Here is a 21,822-nt window from a genome sequence, read left to right on the forward strand (position 1 = left end):
TGTGCACTCGAACAAAGGAGGCTGAAAAAAACCAGTACATTTGCGCGAGTGTCACTTTTGCGGGACCACCAGAGAGAGTTTCTGTTATTCTATTACGTGTGTGATTTAAACCAACAAGCAGCGGCACCCCTCTCAAATATTGTGTCATCTCTTGAATGCGCACTGCAGTCATGGAAATGCATCGCTCCGCCGGCTTAAAACCGCCACGGGCATTCATTCACATAAGGGAATAAAATTGTAATTTATTCAGGCGGCAGAAGTGAGTGCGTGTTTGTACAAATGTTGGATAAATATTTGTCGCTGCGAATGAGAGTGCGTGACAAAAGAAGTGTGTGTGAATCTGGATGTGTCTGTGTGTGCAGTCGGGAAAAGGCCGGGCTCGGCGCAAATCGCCAAATAATTACATTTTCTGCTCCTGCTAAAAGCACCGAGAGAGCAATTATCTAAACAAACACGCGCACCTCAATCTCCTGCCGCCGGAAAATGAATGCGTGCAGCGCTCTGTGAACTCGCACTGAATGCGAAAAATCTGATTTCGTAATTATTTTAATGTTTAAAGGTATAATAAAAAAAATTGTTTACTATTTAAATAAAAAACACAATTTTAAAAGTATTAAAAGTTAATTATTTTTAAACATTTCATTTTTTTAACATAATATAAATTTCAATCATAATTTTTAATAATTTTACAGGAAACAAACTTCAAAAATTATATTCATCTGTCTAATAAAAAGTTAGGCCAGTTTTTAATACGGTATTATAATTTTTTTATGGTGCAACTGCGTAACAAAATTGAAAATTGAATTACAAATAAAATTCTTCAAGTTTGTCCTATGAGTGAGGTATTATTTTTTTCATTAATCAATATAAAATTCAAAGATAAAAATAATCATGCTTCTTAGTTCTTACTGTGAGCATATTAAGGAAAATCTGAGCAATTAAGCAAAGAATAATTCATTTCTCCCTTGGAGCAAAAATGCATTTTATGCGCATAGTGTGACCAGAAAAATAATCTCCTTGGTCGCTTTTCTGCTTGTGAGGGGCTGAACTTGTACAAAAGTATAGTAAAACCGTTTTATTAGGGGTGCGAGATCAGAAATTTCTTTTGAAAAACGCGTGTGTACCAGCTGGAGCAGAAAACACTCGCGCGTTTGGTATTTCAGTTGAAGAGTATGCAATAATAATAACAAGGGCAATTATTGCTACTGCTGCCGGTTTGTCCTTTTTGGGGTGCAGCGAGGCTTGAGGTGGCACCCCTGACACCCCGGGGTGTCATCATTACGGTGCCATTTGCGAGGAGAATGAGAAAAAAGGAGGCCGCCGGTTTGTCGTGGCACAAAAGCGGGCGCGCATCCTATTCAGACGCAATGGAAATGAAAATAATCCACCCGCCCGCTGCTTTAATTCACCAGGTGACGGAAAACTGCACCACTCTCGGCCGTGTTTTTTACACTTCGGATTACAAAACGCGCAATACAATCAAAGGAAGAAGGTGCGACACGGCGAGATTTGATATGTTTGGAGAGTTACAAAAAGAGAATTGGGAATTCGTCAACCATGCACCGATGCGATTACTGTGGGCCATGAATTTATTTTCAAGAGAGGCCACTCGAATGAAACTTTTGTCAAAGCTCTCAACACGCAGGGGCTGCATTTCGATTTCTTTTACACATCTTGAGATTTTGATGATGCGCCGCTGGAATTTACTTTTCACAGCTTGTTTTGGGGATTTTCTGCTTCTTGATTTTACACCCATCAAGATGGTATTTCTCTTGCACAACTGCTCTTGCCGGGTGCACTGAACCCCAATGCAAACGTTGGAATTTTTATTTATTCCCGATCCGAATTGATGAAACGTTTTTCCGAATGGAAATCAATCAAAGGACGCGCGAGTAATTGACAACAACGAGCGTGGGAATCGATTTGGAAAAATTAGACTGCCAAATCGGTGGCGGAATTCGAACCTTTTCACGACTCTCTCGGAAATCAATTTACTCGATTTCACGCGATGAAAGGCAGAAGTAGAAAAGTCGTATAAAAAATGTGCAAGTCACTCGACTACTATTTATTGCCGGAGTCAGTTGAGGAAATCAATCCACTTCCCCGATTCGTTTTTCTTTTTCCGCCAACTCGACGTTTGTATATTTATTTTATTTCTCTTCTCCCCAAGCGTTCCCCTGCCTGTGTTTGGCGTAAAAAGCTCATGGTTTTGTTCCGCAGAGGGATGTGTATCAGCCGACAGTGGTAATAATGCTGTTTCCAGTGCTGGTGCTTTCGCACCCTCGCATTCACACCACTTGTTGATCTACACAGAGAGAATACACACGGACAAATTTATTCGGATGAATGCTCCAAATAACACATATTATCATTGGCGCCGGGCCCTGTAATCACACTAATAACAGAGCACACACGCGTATATGTCACTCTCTCATCTCTGGAAATGGAATGCCAACTATTTAAATGGCCGGCAATTATCAATCGGCTCTCACAGAGATGCTATCTGAATATAAAAAGAGTAGCAAACTGGCTGTTATTAAAATGAATAGCTCGGCATGGGGCCTGCAATTGTGTGTCTGAACTAAAACCGGCGAGATTAGCGGCAGAGGGAAAATTCATAAAATGCTGCAGCGTGTGCTCCCGATTTTTTTTTCTTTTTCATCCTCCCTCTTTCATCCTAGGCGCACGAATAAATAATTACCGGGAGCGCGTTTGGTCGGATATACATTTTAGTTACTTATTCATCGTCTCCCATTCAATACATCAGCTTGCATGTTTAAGTGCAGCAGTGCAGATTGACTCATTGACCACTATGCAGCTGATAGGGGATGAGAGAGAAATTCGTCCCTCTCTGCGCAGGGCATGATGGGAGCTGCATGTAAACTGCTGCTGCGTGTATTGATTAATCAATCATCGGCACAAGCACAAAAAGAACACACGGAAATGCACTTTTGACGCGCACGCTCTCTCATTCGGTAGCTTTTTACGTTCGGGAGGCAATTAAATTGGGTGAAATGGCAGTTATTGTCCATTTCATTTGCAAAGGATTGCTGCAGTAGTTAAAAACTTATCTTTTTTATTTCAATATGTTTCAGATTTAAAAACTTTTAAAATTAAAATTACATACAATTTTTTTAATTATTACTGTAAATAAAATTTATTTGATTTAATTTAAAATAATCTATAGAAGCAGTATCATTTCAAATCTATAGGGTCACGGGTAACTCACAACAACAAAAGTTAAAATAAAATGATTATTTATAAAATGTGAGTAAACACTAACGAAGTTATTATTATCAACTGTTCAGAGATACATTCCGCCACAGCCCTCCGCACTGAGTTGCTATATAATTTTTTCAAATTCATGGCCTTATATTTCTAATTTTAAATTATTAAATATTAAGATTAAAAAAATTAAATAATTTTATTAATTTTATTACCCATTGCCTCAATGAGGGAAATATTTGTATTTTTCAAAATGTGTCTGTCATGCAGCACTGACGTGAGCTGTAGATTGTAGAAGTGTAGAGAGCAATTTTATTCGTGTGAGGTATCAAATGGATTGAAAGAGCAGAGATTTGTCGTCGGAGCGTCGTGTTGCGAGTGCTAATAGACCTCATTTGTCTACTCGACATCCCCCGAACGGCGTGTCTTATGCGGTAGTGGAGCGAGTGTATTTGTGGAGAGAGAAAAGGCAAATCCCCAAGAGAGACAAATGTCTCGGTGCGGAAAGGCAGAAAGAAAATTCCTCGCACGCGTCATTTGCTTAATAAATTGCGCCCGAGCAAAATTAAAACAATTTATACTCTTACTCAAATTCTTCACTCTAAAAAGTATTATAAAAAAAGAAAATATTCCGGAAACTCGCCCCCACGTTCCTGATTGCTTATTTGATTGAACAGGGGATGAATTCTCGTCCTTTTATTAATAAAAAGAAAGCCGCCAGCGGATAAGTTTGTGCTTTTTTAATTAATCATTCTTCTCCATAATAAACACGCGCGCACGCAGAGGGAGCAGAAAGAAAGAGAGAGAGAGGATATTATTATTTTTAATACACTCCGCTCTCTCTGCCGGCAAATATGAAGTTCCGACGCAGCGCCTCCGCCGGTTTAATTGGATTAAAAAATTTCAGATTCGGCGGCGGTGGCGACGCCGGGGGAGAAAATTTAATAAAAACAGACGCGAGCAGGAAAGAAAACAATAAATTTTTTATCACCTCCGACGAGCAATTGATCGGCGTTGATAGAGCACGAAGCATTTTCTCAAAATCCAATGAGGATTCGCTTTGCAATAATAATATTTCAAATTTCATTCCCGGCAAAATAGAAGAGGAGGAAAGACAGCCAATTTCGGATTGACACGGTGGAAACGTGTATTTTTCATCATTACGACGCATCATCTTCCCTCCCCAAAACGTATTATTCAAATTCGCTGGCTCGGCGTTAAACAGCACGAAGAAATCATATTTCATCGGCGTCTCTCGCCTGTCTTGTCGCCAATATTGCTCAGCGCTTTATTTAACATTCACAGATTGTATTCCAATTTGATTTATTTTCCGCTCGGCGCGCGCCAAGATATTCAAATTCGCTCTGCTCGCTGCGTTTAATGGAAAGGGCTTTGGCGCCAAAGCATCATTATTCTGCGAAAAGACACAAGTGAGAATGGAAAGGAGGGAGCAGTAATAAAGCTCAAAAAAGCAATTTACTATTCAAATATATTACTTTTGTTTATTTAAAATAAATTATAATTAATATTAATAAAGAGGTATATTTTTTATTTGATAAAAATTTTCAAGTTTTTTTTTAATTATAATAATACAAAAAATTATATTTAGAATAAATAAAATATTTAATGTTTTTAAAATTTACATTGCCATATACATTCTCTTGATACTACTTGAATACAAATATTGCAAAAAATAGAATTAAAATAAATATTTTTATTGATATTCCTTTTAGAGCATGAATCATTCAATCATTGTTGAAAAATTGTTGGTACGATCAGCTTTATGTTGAAATTTAATTAAATTGCAGTCATTTATATAAACTTTGAAAATTCAAAGGGCAATCTTTTTATATTTTAGCAAATTTTGCGAATTGCACCAATATTTTGTTCAATTATGACTATGTAGCTTTTCAATTTTTTTTTGTTAAATAGCTTGAGAAATTTTATTAAGACACTGGAATTGCCCTCACAATTCATATCAAACAAAAAACCGCAACAAAACACTGCTCAAGTCAGAATGACGAATTAAAACGCGTAATTAAAAGTGTCCGGCTGCAGCTCTCAGTGAGCAATCGCTTGGGGTTTGTAACTCTAGAATGCAATTAAAACTTTCGGCATTTTTAACACCGCCAGCTCTCGTCGCGTGTTATATTTGTAACCGGAGACTGTCCTCGAATTAATTATGCAGCGCCATCACCAACCCCACGGCGCTATATTTTTGTATTATTTCTCCGCTGCCATGCTGGTTGCCTATCTCGCGCTCTCATTATTTAAAAAGCAGCCACTCTGCGGAGAGAGAGATAATACAATTTTTGCCCACCGCCTTTTTATTCCCTCAAGTATTGTTTTACCTTGCGGCGCGCGAGTTTAATGCAGTTAGAAGATTAAATTTATTTGGCGTGCTCCGCTGCTTATTACTCTGTTCGAAAGACGTCATTAATGCAATGCGCGGAAGAGCAAGGTTCGTTGATGGCAATTTCTTTGCTTAAAAGCATCCGCTGCTTATTAGAGGCCTCGGCTTCTTTTTAATAATAATAATAGCCGTGGTACCGCCTGCGAATATAATAAAATAACGCGAAAACCTCCGTTTCCTCTCTCTCGTGGCATTTAGGGGCAAAAATGTTGTTTGCTGATGATGGTTTTAATATCTCTGCCTGCATATTAATGTATACAAAACACAAGAGTGTCCCGGTTTAATGATGCGCCCGGGGTAATTTATTAATGATGATGATTATTTTATGGACTGCGCGACCTTTGACTGCGCGACATTTGCAGAGCGAATTTTCGATCTTATGATATGATATTTCGGCTGATATGCCTGCAATGATATTGGACGATCTGACCTTTTGAATTCAAACAATGAACAAAAATTGGAAATGGCATGCAGGTTTAATTAATTATTTTTGAGCATTTTTTTCCCTATAAATAAAATTGTATGCCTTGAGCAATAATATGCATTGAAGGATCTTTCTTTGCTAAATAACAAGAATTATTTTGCACTCAATGCCAAGTCGGATCAGGTGAGGCAATTAAAGAGCTCAAGGGCCGCAGCTGAGAGCGTGTGATTCATTTAGGTTTTAAGAAGTGGCTGCAAAAAAGGGGTGCGAGAGAGAGAGATGTACTTTATATATTTTTTAAGAGGCCCCGCAATATGACTGCTCGACACGCTAATTAATGGCAAAACGTAATCCCTCAAGAACCCGCCGCCTCTGCTTCACTCATTCCGTGAAAAATGTTTTAATTCCGGCAGCGAAGTTTTTACGGGCGCACGACTTTGACTGCACACACCAAGGGTAATAAAAGCAAAATAAGAAAGAAAGAAAGGGTTGCATTTTAAGACCACCGGAAAGTGTCCCGAGAGGATTGCATGGAAGTGCCTCTAATTTCTCTCCTCCTCCTCTTCTTTGTGCTTTAATAATACTGCCAATACGCACGGAATATTATTTATTATTAAAATATTTACGAGAAAGAGGGGGGATTTCCAGCGCAAGACTTTTTACTCGGCCGTTCGCTATTAAAGAGTGTGTAATTCGAGCCGGCCGTGTTGTAAATTCGCCAGCTAGATAGATCCGTGCGCACATAATAGGAGTGCACACGTATGGATCGAATGTGCCTGAGGAGATGTGTGTTATGCAGCCCACTTCACACTCGAGTGGCCCTTCTGAAATTTGCGGTGACACACGGTGTCCGGAGAGAGAAAATGTGTGCCGATTTTCTTTCTCTTTTATATTCAATACAAAAAGCTGCTGCGTGCGAGCTTTATTATTTTTCGGTGTGTAACAAATACGGCTTTTTGCTTCTAGTCTCTCTCCGAATAATATATAAGATCCACATCTTTTTCTATCTATAGCCGAGCGCTAAAAGCTTTTCCTTTCAAACGCCTGTCTCTTCTTGTCGCCTGGAATCACACTGATTTTATTCGAAAATCCGTCTATTAAAAAAAAGAAACACTTTTTTTTGAGGATTTTCAAGGGCACATAAATATATATAAAACGCCGAAGATTTGTGAGTTTATTTATTTATTTTCCGTGTAATCCTTTAAGAATGTGAATGGCTTGTTTGTAAAATGACAAAGTGCGCCCTCGAGAGAGGAAAGAAAACCCCAAGACACGTACTGAAACAACACGGAGAGCAAAAGAAAGAGTTAAACTCTGGGAAAGTGAGCAGCTGGTTCGGTCCAATGCAAAACAACTCAGGCGCCCGTGGGGAAACAATCGTGTTAAATCCCCTCCCTCTCGTAATTTTTTTACTTTAAATTACAACAGGAAACTGAAATTTCCTCCAACCAAAAAAATACAAAACAAATTGAGTACGTGTGAACAAAGCAAAGGCTGAATAACAGATATAACAATTATCATGTAATTGCCGACGTCGTTTAATGATAATGCACATTATATAGTTTTAAATAATAAGAGAAGGAGTGGCTCCATTGTTTGGAATTTTTTTTATGTATGCGCTTTGAACGAGACGGTTTATATTGTGGAGGACTTGGGTGTGAAATGAAATTTAAATCGTACGTCTGTTTTAGTGTTATGGAGGTTTGCACTTTGAAAGCGGCAATCGCCATCTGCGTCCTCGTCGTCGCCGGCCTCAAATAACGCATTCTTTAGTGTTATTGCGCGGGTAGAATGAACCGAGTTAGCGAGAAGAGAGAGACAATAACCGTTTCACACGACATTGCGGCCGCTCGAATATTATTAAACGCACTTATTGCGAGTCGCGATTATCAATTATTCAAAGCAGAGAGTCGCATCTGGCCGTCTCATCTCTGTAATTGCGTTTTTCCATTGCGCGGCAAACGACAAAGAAAATTACGTATGTATCCTTGTAAAAACAGCTCAAACAAAATTTGAATTCAATACATCATTCACTATTAGATATGAACTTAAATATTTATAAAAATTTTATTAAATTAATTGGAAGTAAAATACTTGCTATAGTTGCAGAGATTGCTAAAAAATTATAATATATTTTTAACAATTATAATAAATATTTTTAACTTTTTATAAATTTTTTTTTCAAATTTTTATAAATTTATTAAAAATTTTCTAATATTTGATTAAGTAATTATGGAAGTTTTTCCGTAAACGCTTTTGTTAAAGCAAAATAGATCTCTCGTCTGTTTAGCAGCCTGCGCTGTCATTAAAAGAGATACTTGTGTGAGAAAAATTTCGAAACGGCGGCAATCAAGTTGGTGGCGGCGGCGCCGGTGAATAAATACAAGCAGTCCGATAAAAGAAACATTAAAAGCGCATGCAGCAGCAAAACAGTAAAAGCCGGCGTTTTCGGTGGAAAGCTGGCGCGACATAAAAATTTTAACAGCCCCGAACAGGCGCCCCGGCCGATTGGTGTATATAAAAAATAATAACACTCCAATTCCAACTCTTTCGGCGAAAACGAGGTAAACGGCAGGCAGCAATTTTTAACTATCGCCATAATAAATTAGGCCGCACTTGAATTGACAAGACGCATAAATTTGTTCGAAAAAAGCGCAGATCTGGAAAACGTGATAAATTTGGCCAGCACGCGCCAAATGCTCGAAATTTAAATTATTTAACGCTCGCGATAATTTGCATGGCCAATGAATATAATTATTTGAATGATGACCGGAACTACCGAAAAATAACACAAGTGTGCGAATTTCGTTCAGCACCTGTTTGCACTAAAAAACGAACTCCACAAACCGCGTTTTGTTTGACCCTTTTATTTATTACAAACTCTCCCGGGGGCGGAATTTCCACCAAATTTTCTCAATTCCGAGAGCTTTTGCGTGACACAAATAAATCGTGACCGACCTTTAGCTATTAATAAACTCTAAAAGCCAGGCACGAGAGAGAGAGAAAACGCGCTCGTAATATGACACATATATTATTCTCTGGCAACCCTTTCTCTATTATTAATTTATTCACAAAAAGCATTACGTAATGATATTTTAATTCTTGCTCGAACCACCTCAGATCAAATTAATTCAAAAATCGCAGACCCTCGAAACTCTCTTTCTTTGTGTCGAGAAGGGTATGCAACCTGCGCGTCAGGCGAAAAATTCTTTCTTCTCGCCGGGTAATGAGCTTCCCTCTTTAAAATCTTCTTTGCCCCTCTGCTCTGACGCGTCCGTCGGAGAAAATCGATTTGCCAAGAAGCTGTCGGCACACGGGTGCTGATGGTCTGATGATATTACACGGGGGTGCGTTTCGTGCGCGCCGGAGCGAGATATGAATTTTCTCTCCACATTTAATCTTTCTTTTATTTCCTTAAACTTTTACTCTAAAAAAAAAACTTATTTAAAAAGTAATTTGAATTTTAAATTTACTCTAAAACATATTTTTAATCTTCCAGGGGTTGTATTTTTTCTGGGTTTGAGAAATTATTATTAGACAAATTGTGCCCTTTGAACCCCAAAAGGAGCATGTTGGTGCGCGTTTTATAATTTTTTACTTCTGGCGTCTAGACTTCCAGATGCACCTCAGAGCGCAGAAAAAAAACACGACCTAGCATTCATTCACATCATGTGTGCACGATAATCTGCCGCAGTCAGATGCTCTGAGAAATTAAAAGAGCAGCGAACAGACGCCGCCCAGGGTGCCATAAAACGAGAGGGACACACAGAGCAATGCCTAAGTGCATTTACATTTCTATATTTATTTATTTATCTTGCCGGCGGCGACGGAAAAAGGGATGGAAGGGGTGAAAAAAAGAGTAAGAAACATACACAAAAATTCCCAACAGCCGAGAGTTGTTGGCTCTAAAATAATACATGAGAATTTCATATTTTGCTTTCTTGTCGAAGCTACGAAAACATTTGTCTGCTCTGCTTAATTTTGACACGAGCCATTCCTCTCTCAACCCTTTGAGCTGTCGCGGGCAGGTGGATAAAAAAAATCTAAAATGACTCATTTGTGCTTGTGCGCGGATCTGACAGACGCGGGAATCGAATTACATCTTTCTCTGGCGGCGCATAAATAAAGCTGGCAGCGAGATTATTAAAACTTTTAATTAATGCACAAAGCAGGAAAAGTGTCGGTGCTGCTTTTTCTTCTGGCAGCCCCTTAAACCTCCAAGCCAGAGCTGCAACCCTTTCTTTTGTTCTTGTTAATTTGTTGCCATTCCCCGGCAGAGCCAACGTGTTTGATTGGCGTTTTTATCCCTCCGAGTTCGCTCGCGGCTCTTAATTGCACGTGCATTTTTAATAATAAGGCTCGCTTTTGCTGATTAATTATCAAATTACGCACCGCGACGGAGAGCACAGATATCGATCGTGTTTAATTACAACTTCAATAAATTTACTCCACTTTAAAGAACTTTTTGAGCTACTCAACAAGAATAGCGTGTTTATTATGATATCAAAAAGTAAAAGGGCTAAATTATTGTAGAATTTTAAAAAGAATCAATGTTAGGAAAAAAAATAAATTTTTGAATATTTTATTTTTTTAATTAATAAAAATGTAACAGCCCACGGTTGCATCAAAATTTTTTTACGATTGCACTTGGCCACAAAAAATGTTGTATATTATCTGCCACATCTCTAATTTCTGCCTGCTTGGAATAAGTGAAGCCGCTGGTAAATGATAAAGACCGAAAAATGACGGGGAGCAGAAAAGTTAATTGCAAGAAGCTATGCACGTTTACATCCGAGAAAAGTTTTAAGGGCGCGGGCAATTAAGCGGCAGTTCCTTTTTATTCTCGCTCAGGGGCAGGTGGATTTTAACCAAAGGAGGGACTATTTTAGTAAAAAAAAGCGCACAGATGTTTCGCTTTTTCTCCGTTGATCCGACGAGCCATATGCAGCGACTACTTTAAATAATATTAAGAACTCTGACACATTTATTGCTCGTCTAGCGCCGAGCATGAATAATTATACACGTCGCGCGGTCTTGAAATGCATTCGTTTGGTTAAATGCTTATTAGATTACTTCGAGGAAAGCCTATTTAATATGCGAATTTATTTGAAGGGTCGAAAGATTGATATCAAAATCATCTTTAATTCGACAAAGGTTCCAACCTAAAAGGAAAATAAGATTTTTTATTAAAATAAAATAGAATAAAAAATTCCATTCAAGCTGTTTATTATCATCAAGGCACCTGCGCATCCGAGTAAATATGTATAAAGATCCTCTTTGACTGCGCGACACATCTTTTCGCGCACAATTTTTTTTTTATCGTCGTATTTCCTCAAGTGATCAACAAAGAGCCTCTTTTATTTTTCTTCTTGCCTCGTGCATGCATATTTACCCGATTTCCAGCACACATTTCCGCTGATTGCGTCCCGGACGAGAGAGAAAAGCAATAAAATACAGCTCGCACGTGCGTGTCTAACTAGCTCTCTCGACTGGACGGGCATTAAAATATATGATATCATAATTAATTCGTTTAAAAGCCCCGGCATCAGGTGTACTTAACGTTATTTCACGAATAGAGCAGTGCGAGAGATTAAATTTCCGCGTCTTGTCCTCTCTCATAACATTCTCTTAATTTGTTGTACTTTCTCACAGAGATAAGGAAAGGGTTAAGTTGCAGCTCCATTGTTTCAGAGGCAAATAAAAATTTTATCAGAGAGAGCCCCAGGTCTTCATCTGGTAGCCGAAGTAAAGAGAGAGAGATGCTTTTATTTGAATAACTACTCAAGCAGCCACTATGCTAGCTGCATACATTATATTAATTTATCTCTCGTCCCATGTTTATTCTCCGGCTGCAATAAATGCTGTGTAATTACGGCTCAATGCCCGCAATAAATCACTAGCAATTTGTTTTTTTATTCAGCCTAGAGTAAATAAACATAAAATTTGCTAAGGCAAAAATACAGACAAAGGGGCCTGGGCGGAGAGGAAGACACTTTTCTATTTCAAATTTGAATTTAAAATAGTCTTTTTAATATGTTCAAAAAATTAATTTAATAAAATAATTTTATTATATTAATATTTTGAACATATATTATCAGAAAATTTTTTGTTTATTGTCATAAAGACTTAATTATTTTTTGAAAGAGAAACAAATTCAGGATGAAAACTCCGGCATTTTTATTAATCAAAGCTAAATAAGGAAATACTGCTGCCGCTGACCATTGAAGCTGCGGGAGCATTTAATAATAATAAAACCTCGGCGGGTAATTTGGAGATTTCGGCCGCAGCTCTAACCAAACACGCATAAAGCTCTTGCGGCTTCTTTTTTCCTCCTCGAAATCCTCCCCTCGGCGGCGCGCGGGGGATGAAAAAATAATAAAAGGCAGCAATTTTTAATATTTCCCGGCTCCCGCCGCCGCTTTATTGAGTTGATGCACATCAAAGAGTAGCGCACGCGGGCCAAATCATTGTTTCCATTTTCGAGAGGGCATTTGAAATGCAAAACTGCCTTTTGCGTATGCAGCAGCTAATTCAATATTTGGCTGAAATCGAATCCGCCGATAATCCCTCCCGAAAGTAATGACGACAGATATAGAAAAGAGAAGTCTCTCATCAGACAAATAAATGACACGGGAGCAAGTCGGCAGCATTATTTTCAGCTCAGATCGAATTACAATCGAAATGGAATGCTACTACCGCAAAGAGCTTTCTTGCTTTCGTTTATGACGGATCTGAAAATAAAACAAGCTGCACTGTTACACGCCATCTGCCTTTGTTGTTCGGCGAGTGCGGGGATCTGATTGAAGAGAGCGTTCAGGAGGGGGCTGACGTGCTTCCCTAGGGGATGGTTTGCAAAAATTGAGCTCATCTCTATTTTATCTATGTGGAGATGAAGAACCTTTCCAAATTATAAATTAAATTACGCTGAAGGATCTTGAATTGAAAACAATGTACAAATAGAAAAAAAAAACAATACTTCTTGGAAATGTATTATTTAATAATATGTAATTTAGAAATATTGAAAGCCTTCAGAATTTATACATATACAAGCAAAGTTATGTATTGTGCACAAGCAACAATATTTCCTAGGAAAACATTTAATACATCTATTGCTTAATAAATTTAAAAAATAATTAAAATGTTATTTTATTTTATTTATTCAAAGTAATCAGTTTTAATGATGTGGAGAAAGTAATATAAAATGACAAATTATTCAATATGCATTAAATGTAAAATTTCACCTACTTCATTTTATTTCTGTATTTTCACTCTCAATTTTAAGAATTTTACAACTTGGTGACTCTCCACACGCCAAAGCGAGCTTTTGACGCGAGCGCAAAACAATTTGTAGCAATTCACAAGTCACGCACGTGCCATTGTCGTAAAATTATTACATTTATTTGCAGTGCTTTTCTCTCTCTTTTCGCGTGTGCGGCGAGACACGTAGGTTGAAGGTATATAAAATAATATGCTCTCTCTCTCTATTTCTCTCTCATTTCTCGATTCGTTTGTACACGTTTGTGTGTATTAATTTTTATTGCTGCAGGGTCATTTCCTGCGCCGGTCCAACTTTTGAATGCGCCTTTATTTTATTATCCCGCGCCGGCATACGAATGATAAAATACAAGTTCGTGAGTGCAAATATACACATTATTTTGGGGTGAGAAGAAAGTTTGTGCGTCACGAAATGGTATGTATTGGGCCGATCATAAAGCAATTATATCACTCTTATCACAGAAAGGCACACGAGATATGCATTTTGAAACAACTCAATTTCGTGCAGGCAATAAAATGCGGACGTAATTTTTTTTAATAAAGAAGCTAATTTTCTAATAAAAAGCAGCATCATCCCCCGGCCGGATTGATACCCAGGATAAAAGTGCCCTTGCGGGAGGCATAAAGTACGCCGGCGGCTTTTAATTCTCGCGCGGCAACAACTGCAAAGGTTGTTTCATCTCGCTGTCTGCTTAATTGCTCCAAATTATTTTTTTTACTGCCACTGCTCCCTGGTCTCTCGGATGTCTCCATTAAAAAACGGCAGTGCCACTGCAAATTAGAATCATTCAGATTAAAAGGCAAATGAGAAAAGAAAGCTGGCGCTGAACGCTTTTTTATGTAAATTAATTGTTGCCCGCGCGCGCGTTTATTCAATTTGGCCCGAGGAGTTAAAAAGACATTCAATGGTACAGATTAGGTCTCAAGGCGAGGAAAAAGTGATACGGTTAAAAGACAAGGTTTATCCTTCCTTTTAATGTTTAATTTAAGTTGAGGAAAAGAGGCAGAATTAAACTTTCACTTTAAAAAGCTGAAATCCCTAAGAACTTGAAAATTTTCAAGTATAGCTGTTGTGAATAAAAAATTATTTTTATTTCAGGGAAAAAAATGTAAAATATAATTCAAGATTTAAGAATCAAATTAAATGTTTGAAGAAAATTTAGCTTCAGTTTTGAATCAACCTTGATTTAGCATTTTTTTTTTTTATAAAATTCAGATTCCGCCTCTCCTCCCCATTTCAAATCTCGATACGACGCAGACGGTCTACAAGGCAGAAATTCTCAAGAGAGAGCAAATAATCGAGCCGACTGCTGGGAGATAAACGCGTTCGCTCATACATACAATTTGTACGACGAATATTTAAATAATAGAGAGCGAGGGATGCTGAACGATCGAGAGAGCAGGAATGAGCAGAGAATTGCTCGGAGCAAATACAAAAGTAATAATACGTGTGCGTTGCCATGCGCTATTTTATTATGATATTTGTGCTGGAATAATATTTTTCAGCGCAATGGGAAAGAAAAGAAAAAAACACACCGTGAGATATCATACAAAAGAGGAAACTTCTTTTCCTCAAGCCCCTTGAGCGGAATTGTTTAATAATTCGGGCAAATAATAGCTGAGGAATCATGCCGAGGCGAATGGATTTTTATTTGAATAAAGTTCCTCTGTTAAATTTTCCTGGGCATCAAATTAACTTGAAAAATAAATTCTAAATATAATTAAGAAGTTAAATTATTTGAAATTGTAACAATAAGAATTATTTGAATCCTAAAACATGATTAAATTTGAAAATATTTTCCTTCGAATTTGTTAAAGGATTTTAGAAATTTTATTTTATTTTGCAATGATTGTGCCAAAAAGAAGTGTTTTTGTTTGAAGAGGATGAGCTTTTGGCGAAGACAGCTATATAAGTTGGACAATAAAATTAGCTTTGGAGCTCAGTTGGGAATTCGTTGCGGCCGCCGATCCAAGTTCAAAAGAACATGTGAGCAACACATTGCCCGAGCGGCCATTAAAGTTATTTGTTTGAAAATCAATCATAAAACAAAAGCATTACAATTTCGTGCTCGTATCCTTTTATTCCACTTTACACACACGGCATTCCCATGCCGGACCGAGCAGAACGGATGGGCAGCATACTTTTTATGACAAAATACTCCTCGCTTTGTATCTTGTCCTGGCTCATTGTAAAAGAGTCGAAACCGCAGGATTTAACTGCTGCCGCGCTGCTTCTCGCACATAAAAATACATAAAAGAGCGCAACATGAATCTTTTATTACACGGACAGAGAGAGCTCCGGGATTTTTCTTTCTCAAAAGAACGGCGAGCATTAGTAGTGAGTTTTGTGTACTTAAATAAAAAGCAAAGGGAGAGAGATGCACCGCCGGAGATTAAAAAATAACACACAACCCTGCGTCACTCTCCCGCATTTGATATTATATAAGTTGCGTGCTGGTCATTTTCATCCCTCTAACTCCAACCGCGAGTAATAAGAGAATGAGAGAGAGAACCCGACAAGTAGAATGTTCATTAAAATCGGCTAGGATTCTCGCTGCGTTTATTTGCCGCTCCTTTTCATTTTCCGGGCTCACCGGATTTAATTCCCTTTCCCATCAGGAAAAACCCGGAGGATTAGCCTGGCTAGAATATTTTTCGTCAAGGTAGTAAAGAGAGGAGGTGAGAGTAAAGTAAATTTTGATGATGGGAGAACATAAAATTTTTGCTGATCAGAATAGATTTTCAGTTAAATTCATTAAAACTTCATTAGTACAATCCTCAGAATTTTGGCAAGTGCATAATCAAAGCACCTCGGGAAAAAGTTTCAGCTTTGTGATATCATTTTAGCGAGCAATCTTATAATTATTATTCTTATAATTGGCTTGAAGCATAGTTTATTTTTAAACAATGGAATTGCTGTTTTCCGTTTCCAAAATTCTAATTTTAAATTTTCGTGTAAAATTTGGGGAGTGCTTAACACTTTAAAAATTTTTAAAATAAAATAAAGAACACTAACTAAATATTAGACAAAATTTTAAAATGTTTATAATTGAAGTACTGATGATTTAAATTTTAAAATAATAGTAACTAAAATTGCATAGCTTCCATATTATAGCTATTTTGAGAATACTATAAAGATTCAAACGTTTCAGACATTTCGCTTATTTTTTAAAGACAAAAAGCAAAATTGGAAGGGCTTGATGGGAATAATGGTCTTTGTCACACAGTAGCGCGTGCAGCACACGTTGTGTATTTTTATCTGGCGTGTTGATGCTGGCGCTGACCGCGCATGAAAGAGAATATAAAAAGCGGAAAATGCATCTGGCGCACAAAAGTTGACGAGAGCAGAGTGAGCGAAACAGAAAAGCATCTCGGCTGCGCTGCCGCAAAACTCATTTCGCGGGGCGGGCAAACGGAATTGCAAATGAGTGGTGATGATTACAAACGGCGCGCGGGTAAATATTGAGCGAGAGAGCATTCACATTTGCAGCGGTTTCTCTCGTGTGTCTTTGTCAAAGAGAGGTGAGATCGAGTGGCGTTTTGTTTCGCCACCAGACTCTATACTTGTGCCGAGATGGAAAAAAGCAGTTGGTTTTGCCACGGAGGTAATTAGCCATTCCTTGTGATACGATGAGATATTTGTGCCGGCGAGAGAGAGTAAAAAAGATGAAACTCGCAGTGCTTACTCCTTTTTGTCCAATTCAAATAAACAGACACCCGGGCCGGGACAGAAAGGCGCGGCCAGAGAGCATTTATTGCTGTGTAAATAATTCCGAGAGCGCTCTGAATTTTTATTGCGCATCATCCCTCTCGCCTTGTACCTTTTCTTTTTAACAATTCAGACTTACATTTCCGGAGTTTACATCTTAAAAAACGCGAGAGCGCCAAAACAAATACCCGGGGGAGATTTTTATTTCGGACTCTCTATGCTGAATATAGTCCCAGGAAACAAAACAGCAGCTCTCGTTATTTAGCAAGAGAGAGAGACACATGGCCGCTGCTTTTACTCATTTCGTTTTACGCACTTCGGGAGGAAAATTAACTGGAGAGTGGTGCACTTGAAACACACATATACAGCGACTGCAGCTTTTATTTTTATTGCCAACAGAGAAAATCTCGGCTCATCTCGCCACAAATATTGTGCGCGGTTATTTTTGAAGGCAATCTCGAGGAAACGGCCGCCCTCTAAATTATATTTCGAGGTGATTCACTGCCGGCAGGAGAATTACGAGAGAGACACACACGGACGCTGATTACGCCCTCTAAATCTCCGGCGTCACCCCTGATCGTGTGAGGGACGTGCAAAAATAATATCCCTTGGAAATAAAATGCTTTAAAATTTATAGTAAATTACGATTTAAATTTGAATTTTACTTTGGGTTAAAGGGAACTAAAAATTGTAGATTATTATTAAAATTTATTCATCTTAGCATTTCCACTCGTATATCCCTTTCCAATCCTCCTTGGTTCTGCCCTCCCTATGCAATAGGGGTCGGTCGGTTTTGATGCAATATCTATAAAGGTGGTGCGAGGACAGACATAATTCACAAAACGACGCAATTACAACCCCTGCCTCGACAAAATAAACAGGGTGGCGGCTCAACTGCTGCACGCACCGAGATTCGCACCTCCCGCGTGTCCTTTCGCCTTTAGTCGGGAAATGAGAAAATTTCATCTCTCTCGTGTAATTGGTTTTTGTGCGAGAAATCGCGAGAGAGGAGTTTTGTGCTGCGTAACGCTTTTTTAATGAAATGCGCGCACGCAAAAATCATGACTCGCCGCGAAAATGAATTTGAATTAAAACAAGACCCTTTGCACACGTTTTGTTTCGGTGGCAAATGCCGCGACAAGGAGGATTATGAATGTACGATTCGAAAGGGGTGCGAGTGAGTCAGACTTGTTGGGGAGTTTTTACTGCATTAAGTGGCGGAGTGAAAGTACTTGTGTGTCTCCACCCTCGCCCTTACGCCTGTTGAGCAAGAAATTTATATTCTGTTCTTTCTTTAATTCTCTGCAAAACAACATTTATTTTTTAAACGATAAAAAAATTAATCTGCCAGATAATAAATAAATTTTTCGTGTACATTTTCCGGCTCATCTAAGAGGAAATAAAAGCAGATTACGCACCGGCTGATTTTTCGGCCTGTAATCAAAATCACAATTGAATGAGTAAGCTGTGTATTGTTTTTGCCAATAATCCGGCCCGATGGTCAATAAAAAATCCTCCCCACAAAAGGCAGCGGGGGAAAATAACTGACTGCTATTTCTCTCTGATAAATGCCCCAAAGTATTTTCTGCACGGCGAAATCGACTGCGAGGGTGAATTTTTTTTTATTTTTTTTTCCATATAAATATCCACGCACGCTCCGATTGAAACAACACGTGTATATTTACAACATTTTTATTGTTCGCGAAGAGCAGGGGGTTGAAAAAAATATTAAATAAACGAGATGGACGACGATCAATATATTTGCATGCGAAAATCCCCCCCTTTGATCCTGCATGGTTTTTTTGCATTTTTGCTTTTTTGATTAACAAGTAGATTGAAAAAGAAGGACGTGGAGACTGCCAGATAGAACTAACGCTTGTCGAGAGTAGTTGCACGCTTAAGTTTACTAACACTCTGCGGCTCTAATCCGCAGTAACTCTCTGCTATGCCACAGCTCCAGACCGGGTCGGCCGCCGAAACGCGCCTCTGTCGGACTGTCGATCGCCGCCAGCCAGATGGGACATCACGCCCTCAAGAAGCACAGACTCGAGAATGGCTCCGACTACTCGTACGAAAACGGACACCTCGGCGCTGATTGTGAGTACAAAATTTTTCCCTCAAATATTTATTATTTAAATTAAAATGAAGGCACAGAAATAATTTTAAAATGAAAATTCATCTCTTATTTTCATTATGAAATTTAGAAAATTTAGTTTTTACTTAAAGTCTATAGAACAAATCATGAATCAAAGGCTAAAAATTGACACCCCTGCTTATTGGTTTGAAAAAGAAATACAAATTTTAACTGAAACTCTAGGTTTACATAAATCCAAACGGAGAGCGAGAGACTTTGTAACCGCAGCTTCTGTTTAGAACAAAAAGCAAAGTAAATTGCCTGGACGAAAAGGAGCCGCCGAAAGGACTTTGCAAAAAAGCACCGAGGAGGTTTTGTGTCAAACGATTTGGCAAACCACAAAAGCGAGATCGAGCCGCCGATGTTTTACTCTCTTTCGTTTTGTTAGGCGCGGCAATCAGCAAATTCACACACGCCACACACGTGCCTCTTTAATTATTCAACCCACTCCTGATAATTGCTATCGGTCAAAATTCACGCCCGTCAGTAGAGTGTGTGTAAAAGTTTTTGGTCCGACCGCTTTACGTGTGAATTTTTTTCCACCAGTCCCACGACGATTGCGTTTCTCTCGTCGGCGAGTTCGCTGGTCAGCGATTTTTAGCGAGTCTCTTTGCGCTGTCAGGCGACGGTGACAGCTGCTTTAAAATTCCACAAAACACTCCATCTGATTAGTAATTTTATTCCACTTTATTCGCTTGAATGGAGCTGAAAGTATTGTGCGTGATGAAACATTATTTTTCGTAGCTGCTATGGCTGGAAAGCGGCTCGATTGGACGCGAAACCAGTTTGCAATCGACTTTTTGAGGGCAGGTACACAATGGTAGACGCTTGTGTGTGCGCGCTTGTGTATTGTCAGCAGCGTCTATCGCACCCAAACAGTAATTATTGTACAAATGATAGCAACAATCAAACACACTTCTTCTTTCACATCCAGAAACGGGGAGGCCGCCGAGTTGAAAAGGAAAGGGGTTATGCTCATCAAAAATTAAATGGCAAACATATTCGCCGGCAGTCGATTTTTCTCAACCCTTCCCTCACCTGACAAGTCACTATCGCCATACAATGGGGTGAAGTTATTATTGATGCATAACGGAAAGAGAAGAAATGTATAACATTTAATTTTTTCACCGCATGTACAGCGAACGAAGCAAGTCGTAAAAAAATTGAATGGATATAATTAAGGAGATATTGTGGCTAAAAAATCAGTCTAGTGAAGTTTTAGAAATAAGAGAGCACCAGAGAGCACTGTTAGAAAAACAAGCTTATTTAATTTTTTGTATAATTTCCCAAGCAAAAATTATAATTTATCTTGGTTTTAAAAAATAAAAATTTTAAATTTTTTAAATTAAATATTTGATCAAAATTATTTTGCTAAGCCTTTTAAATTACTTAAATTGAGTTCAAAGCAAATGTACAATCTCCATAATTCAATCAGCTCCTCTCAAAATCCGCAACTCTTTCAGCTTTTAAATAAACCCCCTCTTTTTATTGGAGCAATTTCGACCCTTGACCCTCGACATTTGTATCGGATGCGAGAGGACACGCACTCTCCTTTCGATGAGTTTACGATCGACCGGCTTTTGAGTCATTTTAAGTGTACTTTCGTGTCCGGGACGATTTTTCTCTCTTTTACAACCACACTCTCGGCGCGTGCATCAATTGGTGCGGCGGCGCCGCGCAGTAAAAACTGCATCAGACTGAATTATGCTGTATTATACACCTTCGCTGTAGGTATATTTCCTTATCAGCGCTGACAATGTGCACATGTGCTGTTTTTATAAATAAATTCACTGACAAAGAAACCTCTGTCTCTGCACAAGCAGCTTCAAACACCACAGATTACATACTAAAGGAGGCAGCTTGTGTTGTGTAAATCTGTGTTTTATTATCTCTGGCGAGAGAAGAGAATGGAAAAATGTTGTATATACACAATGAATTTTAGAGCTTTTTTATTTCGAAATATTATTTTAATCTTTAATCCCGTAATATTGATGATTAAGCAAGGGGTATTTCCAGATTGAAATGTAACAGCTTGGCAACAAAGGAAGGTACAAGAGGCTCTTTAGAAATGATTTCGGAGCTTTCGTATATACAAGAAAATATTACAACCCTTTGGTATTAGCAGTGCTTGTTCATTCATTTCAAAGAGAGGGAGAGGCAAAGAAAGGGGTTGTTTTTGTTATTAATTAATTAATTATCGCAGACACAATAAGAGGCGGCGCGCGTGTAATCTTTTGTACCAATCTCGGGGTATGCAATTGAAACCGGCACAAGGCTGAATTAGCAGAAAATCCGGCCCTTTCGGTGTCATTACATTAGAATATTCGCCGGCAAGAGCCAGGGGCTGCCGAAAGTGCTTTGGTCAGCAAATGAATTAAAAGCCAAAGGGGTCCGAAGTGGCTCGCAACCCTCGAAATAAGCGTTTTATTAGCAACCGAAATTCCACTATATAATTTTGTGTCTGGAAAATTAACGATGAAAGACAAAAGACCTACTTGTTGTTTGTAAAAACAAAAAGAGGATGTTTCGCCTGAAATCGAGAGTCCTTTTCCCATCCGGTATTATATAGAATGCAGGGGAGGAGTGAGTCAGTTAATTGCCGCTCGACGAGACTTATTCAGATTACATACACTCGCGAGCGA

General features: G+C 38.5%; 1 protein-coding gene across 8 annotated transcripts in view; it reads left to right on the forward strand.

The window, feature by feature from the left end:
• Window positions 1-21,822, forward strand: part of LOC132197113 (dachshund homolog 2) — a 117,099-nt gene that overhangs the window by 34,367 nt on the left and 60,910 nt on the right. For 6 of the 8 annotated variants that reach the window (XM_059620195.1, XM_059620189.1, XM_059620191.1 and 3 more), the window contains one exon: window positions 19,001-19,143. In XM_059620195.1, the coding sequence (XP_059476178.1) occupies window positions 19,001-19,143 (143 nt within the window). The remainder of the gene's footprint in view (window positions 1-19,000; window positions 19,144-21,822) is intronic. The other 2 variants (XM_059620190.1, XM_059620194.1) reach the window with 1 other exon arrangement.

Source organism: Neocloeon triangulifer, unplaced genomic scaffold (genome assembly GCF_031216515.1).
Source record: "Neocloeon triangulifer isolate White Clay Creek 2 clone unplaced genomic scaffold, ASM3121651v1 ptg000012l, whole genome shotgun sequence".
NCBI lineage: Eukaryota > Metazoa > Arthropoda > Insecta > Ephemeroptera > Baetidae > Neocloeon > Neocloeon triangulifer.